Source organism: Natator depressus, chromosome 7, assembly GCF_965152275.1.
Source record: "Natator depressus isolate rNatDep1 chromosome 7, rNatDep2.hap1, whole genome shotgun sequence".
Taxonomy (NCBI): domain Eukaryota; kingdom Metazoa; phylum Chordata; order Testudines; family Cheloniidae; genus Natator; species Natator depressus.
This window is the reverse complement of record NC_134240.1, coordinates 91636956-91658383: the sequence shown is the minus strand read 5'-3', so window position 1 is coordinate 91658383 and position 21428 is coordinate 91636956. Positions and strand designations below refer to the sequence as shown.

Sequence of the window (21428 nt, the reverse complement as noted above, 5' to 3'; positions counted from 1 at the left end):
CAATTTATTAAGCATACCAAATGTAACTCAACACAATCTATAAATAATGAATCACTAAAAAGAAATAAGATCTTCCAGATAACCATCTACTAGCCTTCCAGGTTGACTGAAAGGATTCAAGGTCTTAGAACAAAAACAAAAAAAGTTAAAAAGTTATGAATCAATTTTGTAAGCATTTGCACGGGGCAGAGGGTGTGTCCTTGGATTGTATTTTGTGCAGAAATCAAGCTTTGGATTAGGGATCGGAATATCATTGCCTGTCAAGTATTGCAGATCTGTATTATGTGCCGTAATCCAAGAGTTATTTTGTTGCTTATACATGTTCAACCCCATATACTTTCTCAAATTACTAATCATATGAAGGATTGGAGAGAGTGCATGATGGGATATATTAATATATCCCGTTCTGGGCACCACACCTTAGGAAAGATCTGGCTAAATTGGAGGGAGTCCAGAGAAGAGCAACAAAAATGATTTCTAAAAGATTTAGAAAACCTGACCTATGAGGACCGGTTAAAAAACTGTGCATGTTTAGTCTGAGAAAAGATGAGTAAGGGGGGGCGGGGGGGGTATGTTCCTCATGTCCATTGAGGGTAGAACACAAAATACTGGGCTTAGTCTACAGCAAGGGATATTTCGTTTAGATGTTAGGGAAAGGTTTCTAATTATACGGATAGCTAAGCTCTGGAATAGGCTTCCAAAACAGGCTGTGGCATCCCCATCATTGCAGGTTTTTCAGAACAGGCTGAAGATACACCTGTCAGGTATGATCTAGGTTTACTTGGTCCTGCCTCAGAACAGGGGGAAAGACTTCGAGGTTCCTTCCAGCCCTACTTTTCTAGCATTCTGTAACTCTAACAGTACACTCAAGTCTCATACACAAAGACAAGCATTAGGAATTACATACAGTAATTGCATACTTTAATAGCCTAAATATACTTTAAATCTAGGAATAAAGTAACTGACTTCAATCTTTATAATAATAGCCATTTTAAAAGATATACAGTCAACACTGACCTCTGTGTAACATACTCAGATAAGACATTTGAAAAATCAGTGCACTTTAAGACCAACTCAGAACAAGATGTCCAATCCATGTTTATTATTTTCACTGGACTCAACGTAATCAGAAAACTTCACAAAGGTAAGTTTCTGGTTCATGATTTAGTTACTATCTTTAATTTTAAAAACGGAGAAAACAGAATAAGGAAATTCTTTTTCTTTGTGTTACCAAACTAGTGGAGCTGTGGTTCATAACGAGATGTTTGACACAGAAGGGATGAAAAAAAAAAGCTAAGCACAATAATGATTTCCATTAACATATTTTAAGTAGAAAAAAGTTAAGATATACGTCCCAGCAAACTGGAAGAATGACTAATCTAGATGTATACAGCATATTTTCAAATATTTTTTGCTACTCAGTTTGCAAAGTGAGACTTCATGTCTGAGTACACAGATTTCCCATCACTATACAGAAACAAGATTTTAAATTTAGACCAATCAGAATAAAACTATTCCAGCCTTGCCCACATTAATACAATTCAACAGTTATTTCCCAAACCACCACGTTCTTCATCAAAGGAATCCAGTGTACTATAAAATTGCTCAGAAAAGGAGGTACTAATTGAAATGGGCATATAGAAAGAAAACTGGGAATTGTTATCTTTCCAGTTGTTTCTTGAAAAGCTGTCAAACCTTATAGTTTCAGAGATTAAGGATAATCAGAAGAGAAAGCTATAACAAGATACATTCCATATAGATAGCTAAATTTACATTACAGATGCAGGAGTCAGGAAAGGAAAGGTAAGGTTTAATCATATATTTCTGGAGAATCCCTGCCTCGATCAATCAACAGGCTGGTGCAGTCAATGAGGCAGCCACGATTTATTTTTTATTGTCAATATACAATGAATGGACCTGTGCCTTATCCATTACACATTGTTAAACCTGTACACGGAAGGCCTAAATTTGCTCTTTGGCAATTCTGAGTAAATCCACTATCTTCCTTACACTAATCTAACTACATAATCACATTATTTACATAGAATGCCCTCCATAATTAAGTACACATATGGAATGGTGTGCAGTGAATTAAGAAAGGGTACATATGAGACCTATCTTACATCTGTGGTCCTCATTCTGGACAACAGTAGATTTTGGGTTTGCTTGGGATTTTTTAAACTACCACAGTAAATTTACTACATTTCATTACAAGCCTTTGGTTCGTTTGCTGTACTACATTCAACCAGTGCAGCTAGCTATGCAAGTAGCTATTAATAATTATAATAATGTATACAGCCAACAAGATTTACAAGGTGTATGTGAAAACAATCTTAGCTTTCCCCACATCTGAAGTGTTTCACTTTGCTGCCTTAAAGCCAGACTGCAAAGAAGTATTTTAAAGGGAGTTTGTGCCCTCTTCTTCTTTATGATATATAAAGATGACCTGACTATACTGCCTCTCTTCTCTTCCTCTCCACAATTTTTCTCACATATTTCTGACCTGAGAAATATTAGGAACATCATGTCTGGTCTTCCCATAAAGTTATCCAGCAAAACTGGGAAGGAGGGGGCTAGCGTCTCCGATTTTTATTATGAATCCACTCCTTAATTAATAGACGTTGGCTGATGAATCTTCAGCTCAAGTCCTCCTCTTTGGAAAATTCTCATTGAACATCATTAGAAACAGATGTTATGTATACCAAAAACTAAAATTTAATTTTCCCTTTCAACTGGTCAGCTGTCATTTCTTGAGCCACCAGTTTCACTAGTTCTCTTGCTTATCCACGGTCTTTTATGATGTAAGAGACCTGTATTTCTAATGTTAAACAGAAATGGCAACATTCTTAAATATTGAAGTCTTCTTTATACATCACGAAACAACATGAAGCCAAACAATTTTTCCCCTCCCTTTGCAGGTAAAGTGTAAGTTACAGAAGATTTTGTATAAAATTCCTTAAGTTGGTTGGTGTGTTTTGTTGTCCTCCCCTCCCCTCCAAGGGATCAACAAAAATTCCATCAACAGAACAGCATGTCTTGCATATGGTGCACACTTAATTCTTCGATCTTACTGAATAAAGCAATTTTTAGTTAGACAGCCAGTTAAGCAAAGACTCAGCTGCTGTCAGACTTGCCTGGAACCTAGATGAACTGGTAGGGGAAGAGTTGGCTGGTGGTAGAATGAGTCTCAGAAGTCACTGAAGGATGTAGTGTCAGGCCCTGCCTCCTGGTCGTCAGGCCTAGTAGTCAGAGTGGAGGGCAAAGCCTGACGTAGGGTCGGGACTGAACAGAGGACAGCACTGGAATGTAGATCCGGGGACAGGCCGGGGATCAGAACCAAAATCAGAGTCTGCAGACAAGCCAAAATAGTACTGTAGCTGGAGTCCAAGTGCAGGCCAGAGGTCAAAGCCAGGTGGTTAGAGTCCAAGGAGGTCAGGAAGTGGAGGCAAGGCTGGAGCAAGGTCAGAGTAAGGCAAGGACAAGACTGGAACAGGGCTCAGGCAAGGCTGAGGCAGGAAGAGGAGCAGAAGCAGGCTGGGAGTAGAGTGTGATCTGCTGCACTGCAGTGTGAGGGTTCCTGGCCAGTAGTGCTGTTGTATTGGGGAAATACCTGAGCCTGGGGGGTCATCTGACCCAGGCTCCACTGAGAGATAGGCTGCTGTCACATGCCTGAAGGCTGAGACCCTGCAGGCTCTTTGTGAATGGTAAGTTAGTGTAGCTGGGTTGTTGCACAACGCCTGAGTGGTGAGTCACGACAGCTCTGTTGGAGGGGCACCTATTGAGTTTCTGCACGTAACAGCCCCTGTTGGTGGGCTGGCTGAGCGAGCAGCCCTGGTTTGGCTGCGGGTTTGCCTCACAGACAGAAGGATTGTGATATTACACTAGGATGAATAATTGAACCAAAATGGCTGTAGCACTCAAGTTGCTAGTCTACATCAGCATTGAAGTCATGAAAACTGAACCAGCTATAACCTGCTCAGGGCTTGTCAACACAGTGCATTAGAGTACACCAGCTGGAGTGTAATTTCTAGTGCATACCAGCACGTCGCACTTCAACTGCCCATATGGGCTCTGCTGGCATGCACTAACAGTTCTTTTCTGTGCTTCTATGGAATTTTTAGTGCATGCTAACAGGGGCCACATGGGCAGTTAGTGAGCAACACATGTAGAGCACACTGGAATTTATACCATAGCTAATGCACAGTAACACAGTGTAGATAAGCCCTCAAAGTTACTACAGTTGTAACACTCAGAACTAATGAAAAGCGTTACAAGCACCTACAGGTAGATCAGAGGTCTCAAACACGCAGCCTGCATGTGGCCTGTGGGATTATTTCCTGCAGGCTGCCAAGTTCCCATCCCCGCCCCCCCGCTCCCTCTCCCCCCAGGTTGCCATGTCCCTGCTCCTCTGCCTACCTCCAGGCACTTCCCACCACCAAACAGCTGTTTGGTGGCACTTAGCACTTTCCAGGAGGGAGGGGACAGGAGCGGGGAGCCACATGCTCGAGGAGGAGGCAGGGATTTGGGGAAGGGGTGGAGTGGAGGTGGGGCCGGGGGGTGTCAGTGATGCAGCCCTCGGTTCAATGTACTAGTCCTCATGTGGCCCCTGTGGTGATTAGACTGAGATCCCTGGGGTAGATAGTGTTTTATCAGTTTGAACCAAGCTCTTAATGACAAGTATGCCTAGTACAGACCAGCCCTACAAATACTAGTTTGTTGACAGAGTATTGGAATATGTTGTAACCTTAAACTCAATCATGTATAACAAAAAACAGTAGGGTTAAAAATGCTAAGAATTTAATAAGTACAGAAAAGAAAAATAAAGGGAAGGAAGATAAATCAAATATCCTCATCATTCACACATGTGTACAACAGTTCTGGCTGCAGACTTAAATATGGAGATACTCTACAGCAAGTGCATAACTACGTTAATGTTTAATGATTTGACAGAAACACCTGGTGATCAGATGGGAAGAAAACATATGAAAAAGGCACTATTAAAAAACTCAAAATACTGACAGAGAACATGTCACCAAAAGCAAAGGCAAAAAAGCCTTAAAAAATAAAAATAAAGTAACAGACTTTTAAAAGTAATTTTTCAGTTTTTTACAGTTTTTCTTCTTTGAGCTACAAAGTGGCTGGAGTAAGTGTATTAATGCAACTCTAGTAACTTGTTCACATAAGTCTGTTAGAACTAGACAGAAGGGCCAAGAAATAATGGCAGAATAAGTTGATGTTCTGCTTTTACTGTACATTACGTATGCCAAAAAAGCCTTCAAATTATTTTTGATTGCAACTTTAAAATAAAGCATGCTTTTTTGTCTTGTTTGAACAGTTTTCCCAGCTATACTCCAGGGGGGAAATGTTATTTGAAGTTTACCTACAATGATCACTGCAACAAAATTTGGGTCCAGCAGCTTTTTACCTTGATTCTCCAGGCAATTGGAATTCAGGCCAAATATTTGTAATTTAAGTGGACAGGTATGGCTTTTTGTTCATAAATCAATATTTGAGATGCAGAGAAATGTAAGAGCAACTGTTACATTAAAAATTTCTAAACACACAGCTGAAGCTGCAAAGGATGAAAATGAAGCTAAGAATGAAGCATAATTAAAAAAAACTAGCAGTAGTGTTTAGATCACCTACATATTATTTTTCTGACAACTGACCTCTTTGCAGTTCCCCACCTGCTTATTAAGATCAACAGTAGGAGCAAGATGGGAAGATAATCAGCTTTTGAGGTACAGCCTGCTGCTTGAGCCAGAAGAACATGTTTACAATAGAGTAAAGGACATGTGGGCTCAGGTGACTTTTCCACTACTGATCCCCTTCTCTGCCCTGTGTCCCCACCCAAACTAGCCTGGCACCATCTGCTACCCCACTCAAGAAAACACTCCTTTAAAGTTTTTTCTTTGCAGGTACAACGATGACTCCCCAGCACTGTTTTATTCCAGTAATAATTGCAGAAGGTTTGGGGGGAGGGGGCTGTAGGGAAATGGAAGTGGGGAAGTGTTATTCTTTGGTTTGAGGGAGATTGGGGGGGGAGAGGGGTAGAGGAAGAAGAGGAAATTGCCACTACCTCTGGTGACCCACCAGTAGTTGGCAGATGAAGTTCACAAGACTGCTTATGAACCAGTCACAAAAAATACTTACAGTGTGTCTTGTTCTATTTTTATGTAACTGCCATAGTAACTGTTTATTAAAAACCAAACCATTCAGTTTACACCAGCAAGGACAACTCTTCACGAAGGTGAATTTTGGGAACAAGAAACTGAACCACGTTCCATTAGATTTATTTTACTTCTGCAAAATTAACATTAAACATGCTATTCAAAAGAGCAGCAATGTAAAGATTGAGGAAAAAAATGAAAAGATGCAGGACAAAAAACATTTCACAGTTTTTAAGCTGTAAACTTGAGAATAAAATGGCAATCAAGTATCTTACCAACAACTGTCAGGTGGCTATAAAGTGAGGTAGTAAAATTGTTCTTGGGAAAGGAATAATAGCCATGTGCATAACAGATACATGTTCTTGCATATATATTATATAGTTGCAAAACTTTTTAAAAAGTTCTATATCCTAGAAAAGCCATCACAAAACATTGGTTCCCAACCTTCTTGCTGGAGCCCTGGTACAGTTATTGCTGCCTGATCTCCAACAGTTTCCTTCTCTTGCCCTTTTACAGTTCATTCTTTGCCTTTTCTTTTGGGGCGGGGCGGGCAGAGAAAGAGACGGGGGTGGGGGGAAGCGGAAGCATTGCTTGTTTTCATTCCCCTTCAGTTTTCCCTACTCACTGGGAGGCTTCATGCTGCTAGAGCAGGGGTTCCACTAGCATTGCTCAAAAATGATCTGAGCAATGAGACAAGACACACACTTGGGCTAGTAGGCTCCTGTCTCAGGCCATATCTGCAGTATGGGAACTCTACCAGCATAGCTACAGTGCCATACCTATGCTGGCATAACCCAACAGCGCAGACACAGCCTACACTAATGGAAGGGGTTTTTCTGTTACCATACGAACACCACTTCTCCAAGCAATGGTAGCTAGGTTGACAGAAACATTCTTCTAGCAACCTAGCTACAACTTGGGGTCTACAGTGAGGGTCAGAAAACTATAGTCTCTCAGTGGTGCAGATTCTTCACACCCCCGAGCAACACAGCTACATCAACCTAAATTTAAAGCATAGACCAGGCCTCAGATTATAATTATGTACCACAAGAGCTACTGCCAAATCTAGGTACATTAAGGCTCAGTCTACACTTAAATTTAAGTCAATATAACTGTCACCAAGGGGTAGGAAAAACCCACACCAAGCACTGCAGTTATGCCAACTCAACTGCCAGTGCAGATGCAACTAGCTCAACATAAGAGTGTTTCCATCAGCCTAACTACCATTGCTTGGGGAAGAGGTGTTCCTACAGCAATGGAAACAGCCCTTTTGTCACTGTATACTGCATCTACACTACAGGATTATACAGATGTAACTATATAGCAGTACAGTGCCTGTTGAGTAGACAAGATCTAAGAGAAGGCAGGTAGCTTTCAAGAAGCTTTGGCCATCGCATCAGACACACACTTTCAAGGTGGAGGCAGGTGGATCTGGGGACATGCAATTTTCCCTACCCCACTGATCATCAGCCGTAACAAACCCCTCAATTACTATGGCTGTCCTACAGGAGGCCCACACCGCATGCTGTGGAAAAAATGGAAATAAATATAGAACAAGAAAGATGGTGAAAACTTATTTTCAAAACAAAATTTAGCACTATCAAATAGATTTGACAGTACTTGGCACAGGTTGGGACTCTGGTTTCAAGCCTAACAATCATCAGATCAAATTTCTCCCTCATATGGGCATTAGGTTTGATATTTAAGTGTTCGGTTTAAGTCAATTTGTGACAGGCTAGGTTCTGACTATTGAAAGTAAGGAAGTGATTCTGTGATTAAACACAGAGTTGTGTTCAGCTGTAACTTAAACAGAAAAGTAGTCACACTTACAAGGCAGTTTGAGTTCTAGCATGCCTTCTTTATTGAATGCTTACCAAAAAGCCTGGAGGAAACACTTATTTCTGGCCTATTAGTATGGTCAGCTGCCTCTTTTGCATTTAAATGCCTTCTACCAAAAAACAAAAAACAAAAAAAAGCAGCTATGTTTTAAAACTAATTTTAAATATAACAGAAGATGGCATAATCAGGGTAAAGTAAGAAAATGAAAGAATCAGAGTTTTAACACAAAACTACAGAGGAAGAAAAGAACAGAGAAGTGATTCTCCCTTCTATAAAAAGCACCTTCAGTGGGAAATCAAGGCATGCATAATTGGGATTGTTTCCACGTACAGCAACTTAAAGGTTTGGTACCAGCATCATTATGACTTCGTGCTCATTGTAATACAATGATCTATTCACAAGAGTCACAAGAGACCCCATTGTCACTACTGAGGATTCACTCATAAGGCAACTTTAACAGTTCCAGACCTACGCCTCTTAAAACAAAGACTATCAACTTCTGCAACATTTACACGCTTTATAAAAAAAGCAGAGGTGTGGGGGGAGGGACTTCTAGCCCTTAAAGTTGCAAAGATAACCTACAACACGCAAAAGGAGCATACGGGCTTGTCTTACACAGAGCAGCAAGGGGTCTGATTTCTAAAGCACATTAACTGGTCTGCGCAGACCCTCCTGGAACAAGCTAAAAGTTCCCTAATGTACTCTAACACAGTGGTGTTTGAGCACTACATTAAAGCACACTAGGAAACTTTTACCACACAGCATCAGGGTCTGCCCAGACCAGTTAGTACACTTTAGAAATCACATCCCCACAGTGCAAATTGCTGCTTCATGTGGGCAAGTTCTAAAATTATTGTTGTGTTGTCCTCTCAGAAAGTCTGTAGGCAGACCACTCCAATGCCTTTAGTAGTGCTTCTCCAAACTGCAGCAAAATGGAAACTTAGGTCTACACTAGAAAAGGTTTGCCAGTATAGCTATACCAGCAAACTCTCCTAGAGTAGATGCAGCTTATATCAGGAAAATAATGTTTTTGCCAGTATAGCTTAGTACAGGTTCCCCAAGTAAAACAAGCTGTAATGGCAAAAACACTTATGCCAGTATATAACTGCATCTATATCAGGATGGTTTGCCAGAAAAGTAGTACTGGGAGGAATAAAAGTCATCTTCCCCACACGTGACATCAGTATACTGATGAAAGTTTGTAGCACAGACCTGGATTTAGCCTGGTCAGTCTTCACTGTTTCCCAGAAGACTACTCAGTGTTACTTGGCTACTACTCTGGAAAGCAACAAACAGCAAGAACTGGAGTTATTAATCTGGAGTACTCAAAAAATGAGGCAGGGGAGCATAGAGTACTGGAGACAAAAAATGACAAAAGCAAAGAAGGGACAGAGCAGAAACACCACACACTCCCATTGCAGTAGACAAGAGACTGGTAGACGCCTCCCTCAATCCATCCTCAAAGCAGTCAGGAGGCTCTTTAGAAAGGATGACAAACTCCAAATTTATCAGACAGTTACTAGCTTGAAGATAACTCCAAAGCAGAATCCAGGGATAGCATCCAGTAGGAATCCAAGCACCTTCCCCTTTCCCAGCAGCTGCAGCAAGGGAAAATGCTTCTCACTTGGGCATTGTCTCTGCAGAGTGAAACTCATCTTTCGTATCAGTCTTCGGCTAGTGGGTTTACTCTATCTGATTTCTTGTAAGATTTCCAAACCTTGTGCGTGAGAAGATTGTATTAGTTAACTGGATGTGAGAGATTATATCTATCTTTTCTCCAAAATAAGTCTCAGGTATAAGTATATACAAAGGGGGCAGGGAGAGGGAAGAAGAGAACGAAGACAATATAGGGAAAGAGAACAACATAGAGAAGAGAGAGAGTGTGTAGGTAAATAACCATGATCTATCACAGGATATGCTGTGTCCATTGAGGCACATTAACCCCACATTATACAGGAGAGAGCCCAGAATTACACAGCTCTGCCTTTCAAAGATCTTTCCTTCAAATTTACTCCAAACAAGCTTAGCATTCAAGCTAGTTGGTGGCTTGTACAATTTTCCAAGCTCTGCTTATGGATGAAAAACCGCTGTTTCTTTATCATATTATCAATCAAGTCTCATAGCGCTTTGATTGAAAGTTACTGAGGAGCAGAAAACTATAACAGTCATAGTATTTTGACAGTAATTCTCCAACCCAGAAAAGTTTATTTTAATACCAAATATTCTCCAGAGACATGTGGCTATTAGGTTAACATGGATCATGCTGCTGCTGTAACTACCTTGACATGTGATGCAGTCTTCAGTTTTGAAGTCAACAAACTCACGGTCCGGAGTTCTAAAACTGTCTTAAAGAGCTTGTCTATACTTACAGCATTGCATCGGCTACTGTAACGCTTAGTGAAAACATTACCTATGTTAATCAGAGAGCTTTCTCCCACCAGTGTAGGTACTCCACCTCTCCCGGAGGGGGTAGCTATGTCCACCAGGTCAGTGTAACTATGTTGCCCAGGGGTCTGGATTTTCCACATCCCCCAGCAAGGTACTTTACACTACAAACATATGTCAGTTAAGAAGAGGGCTCAGTCTTCTTAAATTCCCTCCCAAGTGCACAGCCTCTCTCCTGGCTGGCAGGTAGGGTGACCAGATAGCAAGGGTGAAAAAAATCAGGAGAGGGGTTGCGGGGTAATAGGCACCTATATAAGAAAAAGCCCCCCCACCCCACCCCAATATCAGGACTGTCCCTATAAAAACAGGACATCTGGTCACCCTACTGGCAGGGATAGGAGATACTTAAGTTCTGCACACAATCCTACCATTGCTGGAAGTTAATACTAACATGTTGCATCTGATGAAGTGAGCTGTAGCTCACGAAAGCTTATGCTCAAATAAATTTGTTAGTCTTTAAGGTACCACAAGTCCTCCTTTTCTTTTTGTGGATACAGACTAACACAGCTATGGTCTTTATGCTTAAAAGATGAGTGAGGTAGGGTTGTTTTGTTTTTGGAGGGGGGAGGGAGGAGAAACCAGGTCACAGTTCCCAGAGCTAGTTTCGGGGAGCCTTAGTGAAACAGGTAGGACAGCAAAGCATCGGGTCACCTTGGGAAGATCTCTGCACACACTAACGCTATTTCTGAAGTTTACTCCACCCACCATCAGCTCACTGCTGTCCCTGCTCTCCCAGGCACCAGGGCAGTGTCCTTTCCTTCCCTCTCCCCAGCTAGTAGGGTCAGTATCGCTCCCGCCCCAGTAACATAGGGCTCCGGGGGAGGGGGAATCTCACCTTGTAATGAAGTCGGCGATGCCGCTGCTGCTGCCAGGGATAGCGATTCTCTTGGTTTTGTCCGTCGGCTCCTGGGGAGGCGCCGGGGAGGTGGCCGGCGTCCCCCCGTGCGGCTGGTGCTCCGGGGCGCTTCGGCGCCGGCTCACTTCGTAGGTGTTTCGGGAATTCAGGTTAATGTCTATGAAGCCCACAGGCGCCGGGAACAGACCCCCCGCCGCAACAGCCCCGTCGCTACAGTCCCGGGGAGTCCGAACGCCGGCGGCGGCTTCTGTCGGGCTTCCAGTCCCAGCTCCGCCGAGGGCCGGCGGCGGGGGGCTACCGACTGCCGCGCCACCCTCCGGATCGGGCCCCAAGCAGCAACTCCTCAGAGGCTCTTCGAGGGCGGCCCCCGCCGGCAGGCTCGCCCGGCCCGCGCCGCCTCCCCGATCCCCAGCCGGAGGGAAATGAGGAAAACCCCCATTGGGCAGTCTCGCTGCTTCCTCCTCCTCGGGCCCCGGCTCGGTCCGCAAGGCCCAAGCAGGCGGCTCCTCCGGCGGCAGCAGGAAGCCGGCGTCCCCGTTGGTCATTCTCCCGTGGGAGCCCAGGACACAGGCGGCCCCGTTGGGGTGTCTCTCCGGGCAGCACTTGCAGCCCAGCCCCGCAGGCGCCGTGGGGCCGACCTTCCCGGCCAGGTACTGCTGCAGCAGCAGCTCCTGCCCCGAGCCGCCGCTCAGGCTCCGGCTCCCATCCCGCTCCCCGTCCTCCTCCTCCTCCGCCGCCTCCTCCTCCTCCGTCGCCTCATCCTGCCGGCCCGCGGGAAACAAGGCTGCGCTGCCCTGAGCTCCGGCATCGTCCGGCCCAACCATTTGCCGCCCCGCAGCCCCCGGGATGCCAGTGGCGCAGCTGTGGGTGGCGGGGGCGCACGAGCCCCCCCGGCGCAGCGGACCGAGGGGGGGCGGGCGCGCGCTGCTCTTCACACCGGGAGCCGCAGCTACCGCTGGCTCCGCTCACCGCATCGGACGGCGGCCTGGGGCAGCCCGGCTCACGCAAGCGCACAACCGCAGCAGCCCCCAGCCAAAGGCGCTTCCACCATAGAGAAGCAGGGTAGACCTACCTGGTTAGCCCTGGAATATCCGGTACCATAGAGATGCCACCTAGATAGGATCCTCCTCATAGGAGGGGAAATCTCGGATTTCCTTTACCATACGCCATATAAGACCTCCTTACGCGCAGGTCCCCTTACCGTATTCTATCTAACACTCCCTCATTCACATGAGAAAACTGTTTCTGTGACGAAATTCCATCAAAACCTAGCCACACCCAGTTACTGTATTCCATCTGAAACCACCTCCTCTAAAAATCAGACCCCAGTAGCCACAGGTGTAATTACTAATGGGTAACAGCAGCATCACCCAAAGGCATGATCTAGCCTACAGACTTCACTGGTGTCAGACTGAACCATTTAGTTCCAATATGCTGATGGCCCTTCATTTCATACTATATAAGTAGAAAGGTGGACAAGTAGCAGCTGGCGAGAAGGGGGTATGGTGTCGTTAATATCTAGTGCAGCCTAGGACTCAGGCTTGCTCAGTTAAAGCTAACGATAACATTACCTCCTGCACAAGACAGGCTCTGGGGCAGCTTCATACTTGTGAAGTGGTGCAATAAGCTCAGAAATTCCATCTAAAACACACACAGCTCAGAAGCCTAATCTTGGTTCCCAGGCAGCAACCACGTTAGACATGACAACCTCTTTTTGACTCCTTCTAAACCAATAGTATCCAACCTTTTCAGCCCCCTTTATTGCAAAGAGGGGAAGAGACAACAATATTTGGGGGAAGGTTCTTCTCCTTTTGCACCATATGGATGGCACAGAAGGAGCAGAAACCACAGTAAATCCCATGCTGAGGATTCCCTAATGTGGGGAAAGACATCAATGGGCTTTAGTGTCAGCACAGCCGAGTCCTATGCCCCCTCTCTGAACGGTCACCACACAGTGCAGTGCTACTATTCCCCAATGCTTTCTGGTCCCTTGGGGACCACAGACAATCAATGCAAGTTAGAACAGCCCTCTGGCTGCCATATCCCACAGAGAATTAGGTAGGTATAACTGATCGTTGGTTCTCACCTTATCTTTTCCCCACCCCCTTCCTGGGCTGATCAGGTTGATGGGGGGTAGGGAAAAGAGGGGAACCATTCTTTGCTAGGTACTTCTCCCTAGGCTCAAGCAGAGCCAGTGGAACATGTATCCAGCCCTCCCTGGAGAGAGCCAGATTAAGACAAACTGAGGCCTCTGAGATACTACAACATGAGTCCTCCCCCCAAATATCTGTGCCCCATGCTTTTTCCCCACCACCGCCAGATGTGGCAGAATACCCAGCATGCCTCAGGAACAGCAGCAGCAGCACTGGATCCCTTTCTTCCTCTCCTAGGAACAGCTGCTAAGGGGAGGAAGCCACTGAAGCAGTGGGGGTGACCCCCAGTTCTTACTCCAGAATCTGAGGTGGTTTTGCCTGTAGGGGTAGGCCAACCCTTCTGTGCCCTTCTCCTGTGACAGAGTCCTCTGTTGGGATGGTAGTAGCAGGGCTCCCCAGAGTAGTCAGGACCGGCTGTAGACACCAGCAAAGCAAGCACGTGCTTGAGGTGACAATTCCGGGGCGGCCATCCCTTCCCCCCCTCCCCTTTTTTTTTTTTCGCTTGAGCAGTTGTGCTCTCGGAGCAGCAAATTTTTTGCTTAGGGGCGGCAAAAAACCTAGAGCCGGCCCTGAGAGTAGTTGGTCTTATTAAGAAGAGATTGGAATGAATGGGGTACACTTCTCAAGGCCGTCTACAGACTGAGTTTATATCTCTACACCAATCATGCTTGGTTCACATTTCCAAGTTTTTCTTCCCAACCACGAAGGCTGGAAACTTACCAATTTTCTTTCCCTTTATCTTCTGTTTTTAAATGAAAATGGAGAGTCTGATATCATTACATGACTCCAAGAACCTGTGATCAGGTTTACATAGTGCATACACCTTAAGGCAGCCCTATCCCTCAGGTTTCTGTAGTCTGTCAGGGAAGCAGTGGATTCTCCATCACTAACACTTTTTAAAATCACAGGGCACAACTCAGAGAACACATTTTCAATTTACCATCCATTACATATTTTCTGAACTGTTGCCCTTGAGGGCCATAGTTTAGAGTCTCAAAGCCCCAGGCTGGGCACCACTTTTCTAATCCAACCTACTGCTTTCAGTTGCTTGTCAGGGACTTCTATATGCCTTTTTTCATAATACAAGAGGTAAGGGACATTCAGTGATAATGAAAGGACAACATATTTAAAAGTTATGAGGGCTATTTTTTTTTTTTTAGAACATTACATAACTAACTTATGAGATCAGGTATCAGAGGTGTAGCCATGTTAGTCTGTATCCACAAAAACACCGAGGAGTCCCAAATAAATCTGTTAGTCTTTAAGGTGCCATCAGACTCCTCATAACTTATGAGACTCATTTTGCTAGCTCAGTAGGTATATGGGAGCAGGATCCTAACAGGGAACATAAGCCAAGGTCATGTTCATATTTTCCTATATAACTTAATGGAGGTTCTTGAACATGCCAAACTGGGTGGGAAGGAAGGAGTTAACCTTATAGACAAAATGTTCAAAAACAGCTACAGATTTTGGGTGTCCAATATGAGCCTGATTTTCAGAGCACTTGCAGCTTCCACTGACTTCAGCTAAACCCTTATCTCCTATCATACACACACACCAGTGTATACACATGCAGATTCCAATGATGCAATTTCCACATAAAAATTAATATCAACCTTAGATCAACTACATAGATCACATTACAGAAAAGCATTTTAAAGCCACTATTTGCAACATGACACCATATCCCCCACACACCAATAGAAAACCAAACACAGAATGTGTGATGTACTTTATTAGAGACACACTAACTTTGTATAAGTCATCAAAAACACATGAAGACATAACCAATAATCATGGACAGAGGTGGACAAGGATGCCTGTTAGTTAGTTAGTTGAGTTTGAGGGTAAAGATATGCGGGCTGAGGTTGGTGGAAAGAAGATAGTTAAGGGTACGAAGGAAAACTGCTGATTATAGTATAGGGGTGTTGAATGATTCATTTATTAACATTTTATGTTTCACTTTGGGTCTAGCATCCTTAACTTGCAGGTGAAGAGTTTTGTGTGGGGAAATCTATAATACGCAAATGTTAAGTTCTGATATTAAGTAGAGACTAAAGTAGAGTAAAGAGGGGGGAGGAAAAAGCATAATAGTAAAAAATGGTGAAAAGTAAAAAAGGTGAATTTTGAGGAGAAAGTTGAAGGAAGTAAGGATGCTTGGCATACAAGAAAAGAGATCTCATTCTAGGTGAAAGGAGAAGCTCGGAAAATGTCATGAAGACAAGAGTGACATGAGCAGACAAAGGGTGAGAATGTGAGAAGAGCAGGCAAGAACATGGGGAGCTACAGAAAATGAAGCGTGGACAGCAGCAGAGCTGTGGAGGAATTACACTGCTGTACAGACAGAGAGGTCTAGTGAAGGGGCATGAGGTGGAGGTGACCGAGTTGTCAAAAGAAGTGGAGAAAGGAAGCAGGGAGAAAGTTGTGGAGGACAGATATGTTCAATTTCTGCCATGCTTTTCTTTAAGGAAGCAGCAGGGCACCCATATTAGAAAGACATAGAAAAGACGTGAACATAGTCAAGGGTGGAAAAGTAGAGTTAAGTCTCATTACAGCATAAAGCTTATAATAGACTCATCCAAGAGTTAGTGTAGAGGAATGAAAACCCAACTCCTGGGAACATCAGCAAAAAGGGATAGAGAAGAAGGAAAGGATCTTTCAAAAGTAGGTAGCTAAAGGAGTCATCAAGAACACAGAAAATGAAGAAAGGACACAGCTACAGAAGTCCAAAAAAAGAGAGGGTCTCAAGAAGTTGGTAAGCACGAGAGAGACGAAGGAGAACGAGCACAGAGAACAGATCATAGATATGGAAAGAAAGATTACTTTTGTGATCTTCTGAGTGGGCAGTTTCACAGGGAAGGAGAGGGCAGAAGCTCAAGAGAAGACATCAGAGCAATAGGACTAACCACATGAGTAAGGTTTGCAGGATCAAGCAAAGGCTTTGAGTGGAAGCAATAGTCCCATAACAATGTCTATGGGCACTAATTAAATAAAGCAGCAAATTAAAGAAATAAGGAAAGCTGTATGTGTGGGGAGCAGCAGGGTCTAAGAGATGGATCATATCTGGTAGTTAGTACTTACAGGCAGTATCATTTGCTTTTAGGGGAAAGTTATTTTTCTTTCCCCCTTTAATGCTGAAACAGGACTGCTTAGCAAGTCTTGTCCAGCAATAACTTTCTTGCTACTTCCTCTCTGGGGACTTTAAGCCACACTATTTTTCATTGGAGAATTTTGTAAGTTACTATCCTCCCTTTCTAGGATAAGTGTCAGAAGTAACCCTTAAGTGTAATAGAGTCCTGTAATAGAAGAATGTGTTAGAAGAGTGAAATAATGTAGCTAAACTTACCTTTCTAAATGGGAAATATCTAATTCTCTTGGAAACTTCTGGCTAGAGGAGTCCTCCATTTAATGACTCCCTCCTCAAAGTTTCCTTTAATCTGTGGTGTGGCGGACCAACCTGTCTTTATAGGCAGCCAGCTGGAGCATGCTCAGTACAACGGAGGAAGCCTCAACTGCACAAAAGCATTTTCCCCTTCATTTTAATCCTTTCTTCAATTAATGGGGGTTTTTAAGAGAAATAGTTTTATCTGGGAATACTTACAAGGATCTCTTTCTCTCTCTTTTTAAACAGAATGTTGTGTTCTCTTATTGTTTACTTTCTTGAGTTGCAAATCATTGCTAGAGCTTCAGGGTCAGAAAATCTGCAGGGGATAGTTTTAATAATAAATAATAACTGTTTATTATCTTGGTTTTATTTTTCTCTTTCTCTATCCTCATTTTACAGATACACTTCTGAAATCATACATGATTTTTTACCACCTCTCTTGACTATAGATCTTAGCATCTGGGTAAGACCAGGAATTTTGAGCTTTTGGATTTTGCTGCTAGACAAGCTACTCTCTGGCCCCAATTCTAGAGTTTCCCACAGCCCTGGCCTGTAAACTAGCAGAGCCAGCATACAGGAACTGGAAAGCTAACAGATCTCTTCATGGAGGAACATCCCAGGTGTAAGAGGGATATCTGTGGTAGCACAGGGCAGAATGGCCCTGTGCTGCAACCCTTGGATGGGAGGAGGGTCTATCGTGGTATGAGTTAATTAGACTGTTAGGTTTGCATCCCACAAGCCGTGCCATAAATAATGTTATTTTTAACAGTCTCAGGATTAGCTTTATCAATAACCTCTTATGATGACCTTTGTACTTTATTAACCTAAGCATGCAAGAAATTCAAAGTGAAACCAATTTGTTTTCTTAATCCTTTTCTTAGCAATTCAGAACTAACGATGTTACAATCAAAGAATTCCCAGCGTGGATTAATTTCCCCAACCAAAGACATATACAGTGTCACAATTGGCTGACATTTCTACTGTGATGTCATCTTATTATGGTGCCATCCCAGAAGTTTTCAGATTTCTGGTGTCTAGAAGGGACTGGCTTCATGGAGAAGCAGTGCTCTTAAAGAGATGTTACACAGCGAGAGCAAGCTCCTGGTACCTATGTGACCGTCCCAGCAGAATTAGCTAAACTGGAATTGCACCTTAACATTCTGTGGCAACATGATTTTGCAAACACAATTACATCAACAGCCCCATGTTGAGTTTAGGGTTATTTGTAAATTTGTACCTATGCATTTTGACAGGGGGAGATCTTTGCAATTTTCATCCATTTGACTCAAACTGTTCCACCAAATGTCTTTTCTGAAGACATTCAATATCTAAGATTTTTAAAATAAACAAACAACCCTATACGAGACCTGATCTTTCACTGAGTTCCCAAGTGGGAAGTCAGCTCAGATCTGATATCAGATCATTAGGTTCTGCATTTTAGCAATGGGAGGTTGATCCCAAAGACTCAGATAAGAAATTATTTTTTTTCTCCAAATGTCTCCTCTGTGAAATATGGGGCAATGGTGAGGTATGTGCACACCCTTCAGCCACTGAAGTGGCTGCCCCTGCTGTTTAGCCAAAGGCTTTAGCCTAAGAACAAGGCCTTAGCCTATCATAGTGAGAGAAGGCCTATAAACAGGCAGACTGATTTTGATTCTAGTTTTGTACCTCTATAACTAGCTAAGTGATAAGAATACACCTAAATTCTTAAAGTGTAGGCTTTTGCAGACAGGCTTGAATATCTATATCCTAACATTTCCTTCTACTAGGGCATTATCACCTCCACCAAGTGTGTTTATTTGTCAGGGCAGACAGCTTCTTCAGGTAATAGATGACTCTTTAATCTAGAGGTGAAAGGTAGAACAAGATTAAAATGGTTAGAAGCGGAAGATAGACTAATTGACTAGAAATAAAGTGGAACAGCGAGGGTGGAATAGTTTACCACTGGAATAGTTTACCTAGGAACATGTTATATTCTCCATCTCTTGAATTCTTTAAATCAAGATTGATTGTCTTCCTAAAATATACGCTATAACTCAAACAGAGGTTCTGAACTTGATGTGGAAGTTACCAAGTGAGGCTCTATGCCTTGTGTTATGCAGGTGATCAGATTATATTATAATAGTCCCTTCTCACCTTGAAATCTGTCAATCTATATGAAACCATGAAGCAGCCTTCTTCAGGACGGCTAGCAATCTTTTTCATCCCGACTCATCAGCTGCTAGAGACAGTGTCAGAGCACACATGATTTCTTCCTCCACATCATTTTCAAGGACAAGATTTTAGACACACGACATGACCTGAACCACATTTATAATACACCTCTTGACTGTATAATGTTTTGAGGTCTTAAATTCCTGAAGAGATTTCAGGACAATTTCAAAATTCATTCCTTGTATTAATTGGGATGAAATCCAACTAATCACAGCTTGGATCCTTGAAGGATATTTCCTTTCTGGAACTTCTAGAGGTAAAATGTTCTACATTAATGAGTAGTCCTTGTGAGGGAGTCCTATTCTCATAGCTTTGAAAAAGTGTTGGCAAGCCATCGGTTGAAGAAGTCTTACTTAATTTGACTACAATCATAATTACAGGTATAAACGAGTGTTAAAACTGCTGATGACGATCAAAGTCCTAGGGAAAATGGCACAAGTGCTGGCTTTCATACAAGCACTTCAGACTGAGTGAGTGTAACACTCACTACCATGAATTGGCAGGATTACTTGCAGTAGTAAGCACTACATTTGATCATAAGATTGGATCTTTTATCTATACTTACTATTTCTTTGAGAGCTATGATCTGGGTTATGTCACTGCTACCTATATATAACTCTTTAGATTCAGGCAAATATATTACTACTGTAATCTAAGCTTTTCAGAACATTCCACTAACTACAGCTTTGTCTAATAAATGTAGGTGTTTCATTTCTGAATACCTCTGAAACTTTGAATATCTTTACATGATTTATTTAGTCTTACATACAGTAAGGATTGCTGTAGAGCTGCTTTCGTATATTTAACCATTCAAATCTGGTCCTCAATAATGTTGAGCTTTTGGTTTATTAAAATAGCAATCCTTTCCCCAGGACAGAAACAAATATGATATTTTGTATATGATGCCAAATGTCTTTGTAACTTGGTTATCTACATTGACCGTGATTAAATAGGTTTATTCAAAAGTATAACCATTTTCAAACAAAAAGCAAGAAAATTATCTTGATTGTTCAAGACGAAAAATATTTAGGGGAGATAGAACAACTGATAATCATATCCAAAGATTAAGCTTTCACTTCACAAGAAACAAGTAGTAGTATTTCAAGTCACTTAACCATATTCAAAAGGTTAAGATTTTATATATAAATACTCAGCTGTTTCATAATATAACACATAATAACCATATAATCAATTCCTGCTTTCAAAAAAAACCTGTTTCTCTTTTTTATTTGTAACACAAACACTCAATGTAAAAAACAGTAATTTGCACATACTGTATATAACACGTTTCATAGAGGATGTTAAAATACTTTAGAAAAGCAATAAATAATATGATCCCTATTTTATAGGTGTGAAACTGAGGCACCAAAGTTTAAATGAGTTGCCTAAGGTCACAAAGTTCAACACTGACAGTTAAGAATGGAATCCAGGCTTCCTGACTTTAGTTCTATATTCTAACTGCTACACAATGTAATCAGATATTCTTCAAACTTGTGCATTCCTTTAAAAGCCTTTAACAGGTTTTTTAAAATAAAAAACTACTCTCCGTGAGATCTGTCTTAAAATCTTGTAATGGCAAAATTTGGTTACCAAGCTCCCATAGATAAAACTCAGTGCAAGTGGAATGAACATAGGAGTGTCTCTTGTACAAGATAACCTGCAGTCTTTTTGATACCTCTGCACAATTTTCAGCTACAGAGCATATTCCACTGCACAGTCTGAAACAAAAACAACAAGGAGTCTGGGGTGGACAAAGACTAACACGGCTACCCGCTGAGTCCAAAACAAGTTTATCCTGTCACACAAGATTGTCTAAGCCAATCTCAATGTCACCCTTTTTTGTTTACAGTTTATCTCGGAACACTTTATTCTATACTGGACCGTACTATGTTATTCAGGATCTGCCTGGCTTTATAATATGAACTCAGTTATCACAGGTTTATAATTCAAACATAAAAGTTAATTCCAGAGTGAAACTTTGTACAGAAAACATCAGGCAGGAAGTGGACCTTTTGTAAAAAAATTGTACAAAATCTATTTCCATGGTTGGTAAGTCTTAGTTTAAATTTAAAAATCTCCAACAATAAACCAAATGTACTTTGTGTGATCCACTCCTCATGCAATACTAACACACTTCCTCACAGTTCCAGTGACTCCCCCACTAAATACACCCTGTCCCTAGCTCCAAACAGAGGCCATATCTTAAAGCTGCAGCCATGTTTCTAAAAGAAATTACAAAATAGCATTTCAGCAAGGATACCCAGGTTCTAAAAGAAGCTGATGTGAAATTACTAGGATGCCCATTCCATCTATTTGTCACGGTACCTGAAAATAGCTTCTGTACCAGCGGGCCTGGAGGATAGCAA

The 21428-nt window shown here is 42.4% G+C and overlaps 2 protein-coding genes across 3 annotated transcripts in view; both read right to left on the bottom strand.

The window, feature by feature from the left end:
* TBC1D12 (TBC1 domain family member 12) overlaps nucleotides 1-12339 on the bottom strand; it is a 95224-nt gene extending 82885 nt beyond the window's left edge. The window contains exon 1 of one of the 2 annotated variants that reach the window (XM_074959060.1): nucleotides 11290-12339. In XM_074959060.1, the coding sequence (XP_074815161.1) occupies nucleotides 11290-12134 (845 nt within the window). In that variant the 5' untranslated portion in view covers nucleotides 12135-12339. The remainder of the gene's footprint in view (nucleotides 1-11289) is intronic. The other variant, XM_074959061.1, reaches the window with a different exon arrangement.
* TNKS2 (tankyrase 2) overlaps nucleotides 1-21428 on the bottom strand; it is a 299288-nt gene that overhangs the window by 160957 nt on the left and 116903 nt on the right. The gene's annotated exons all lie outside the window — the stretch shown is intronic.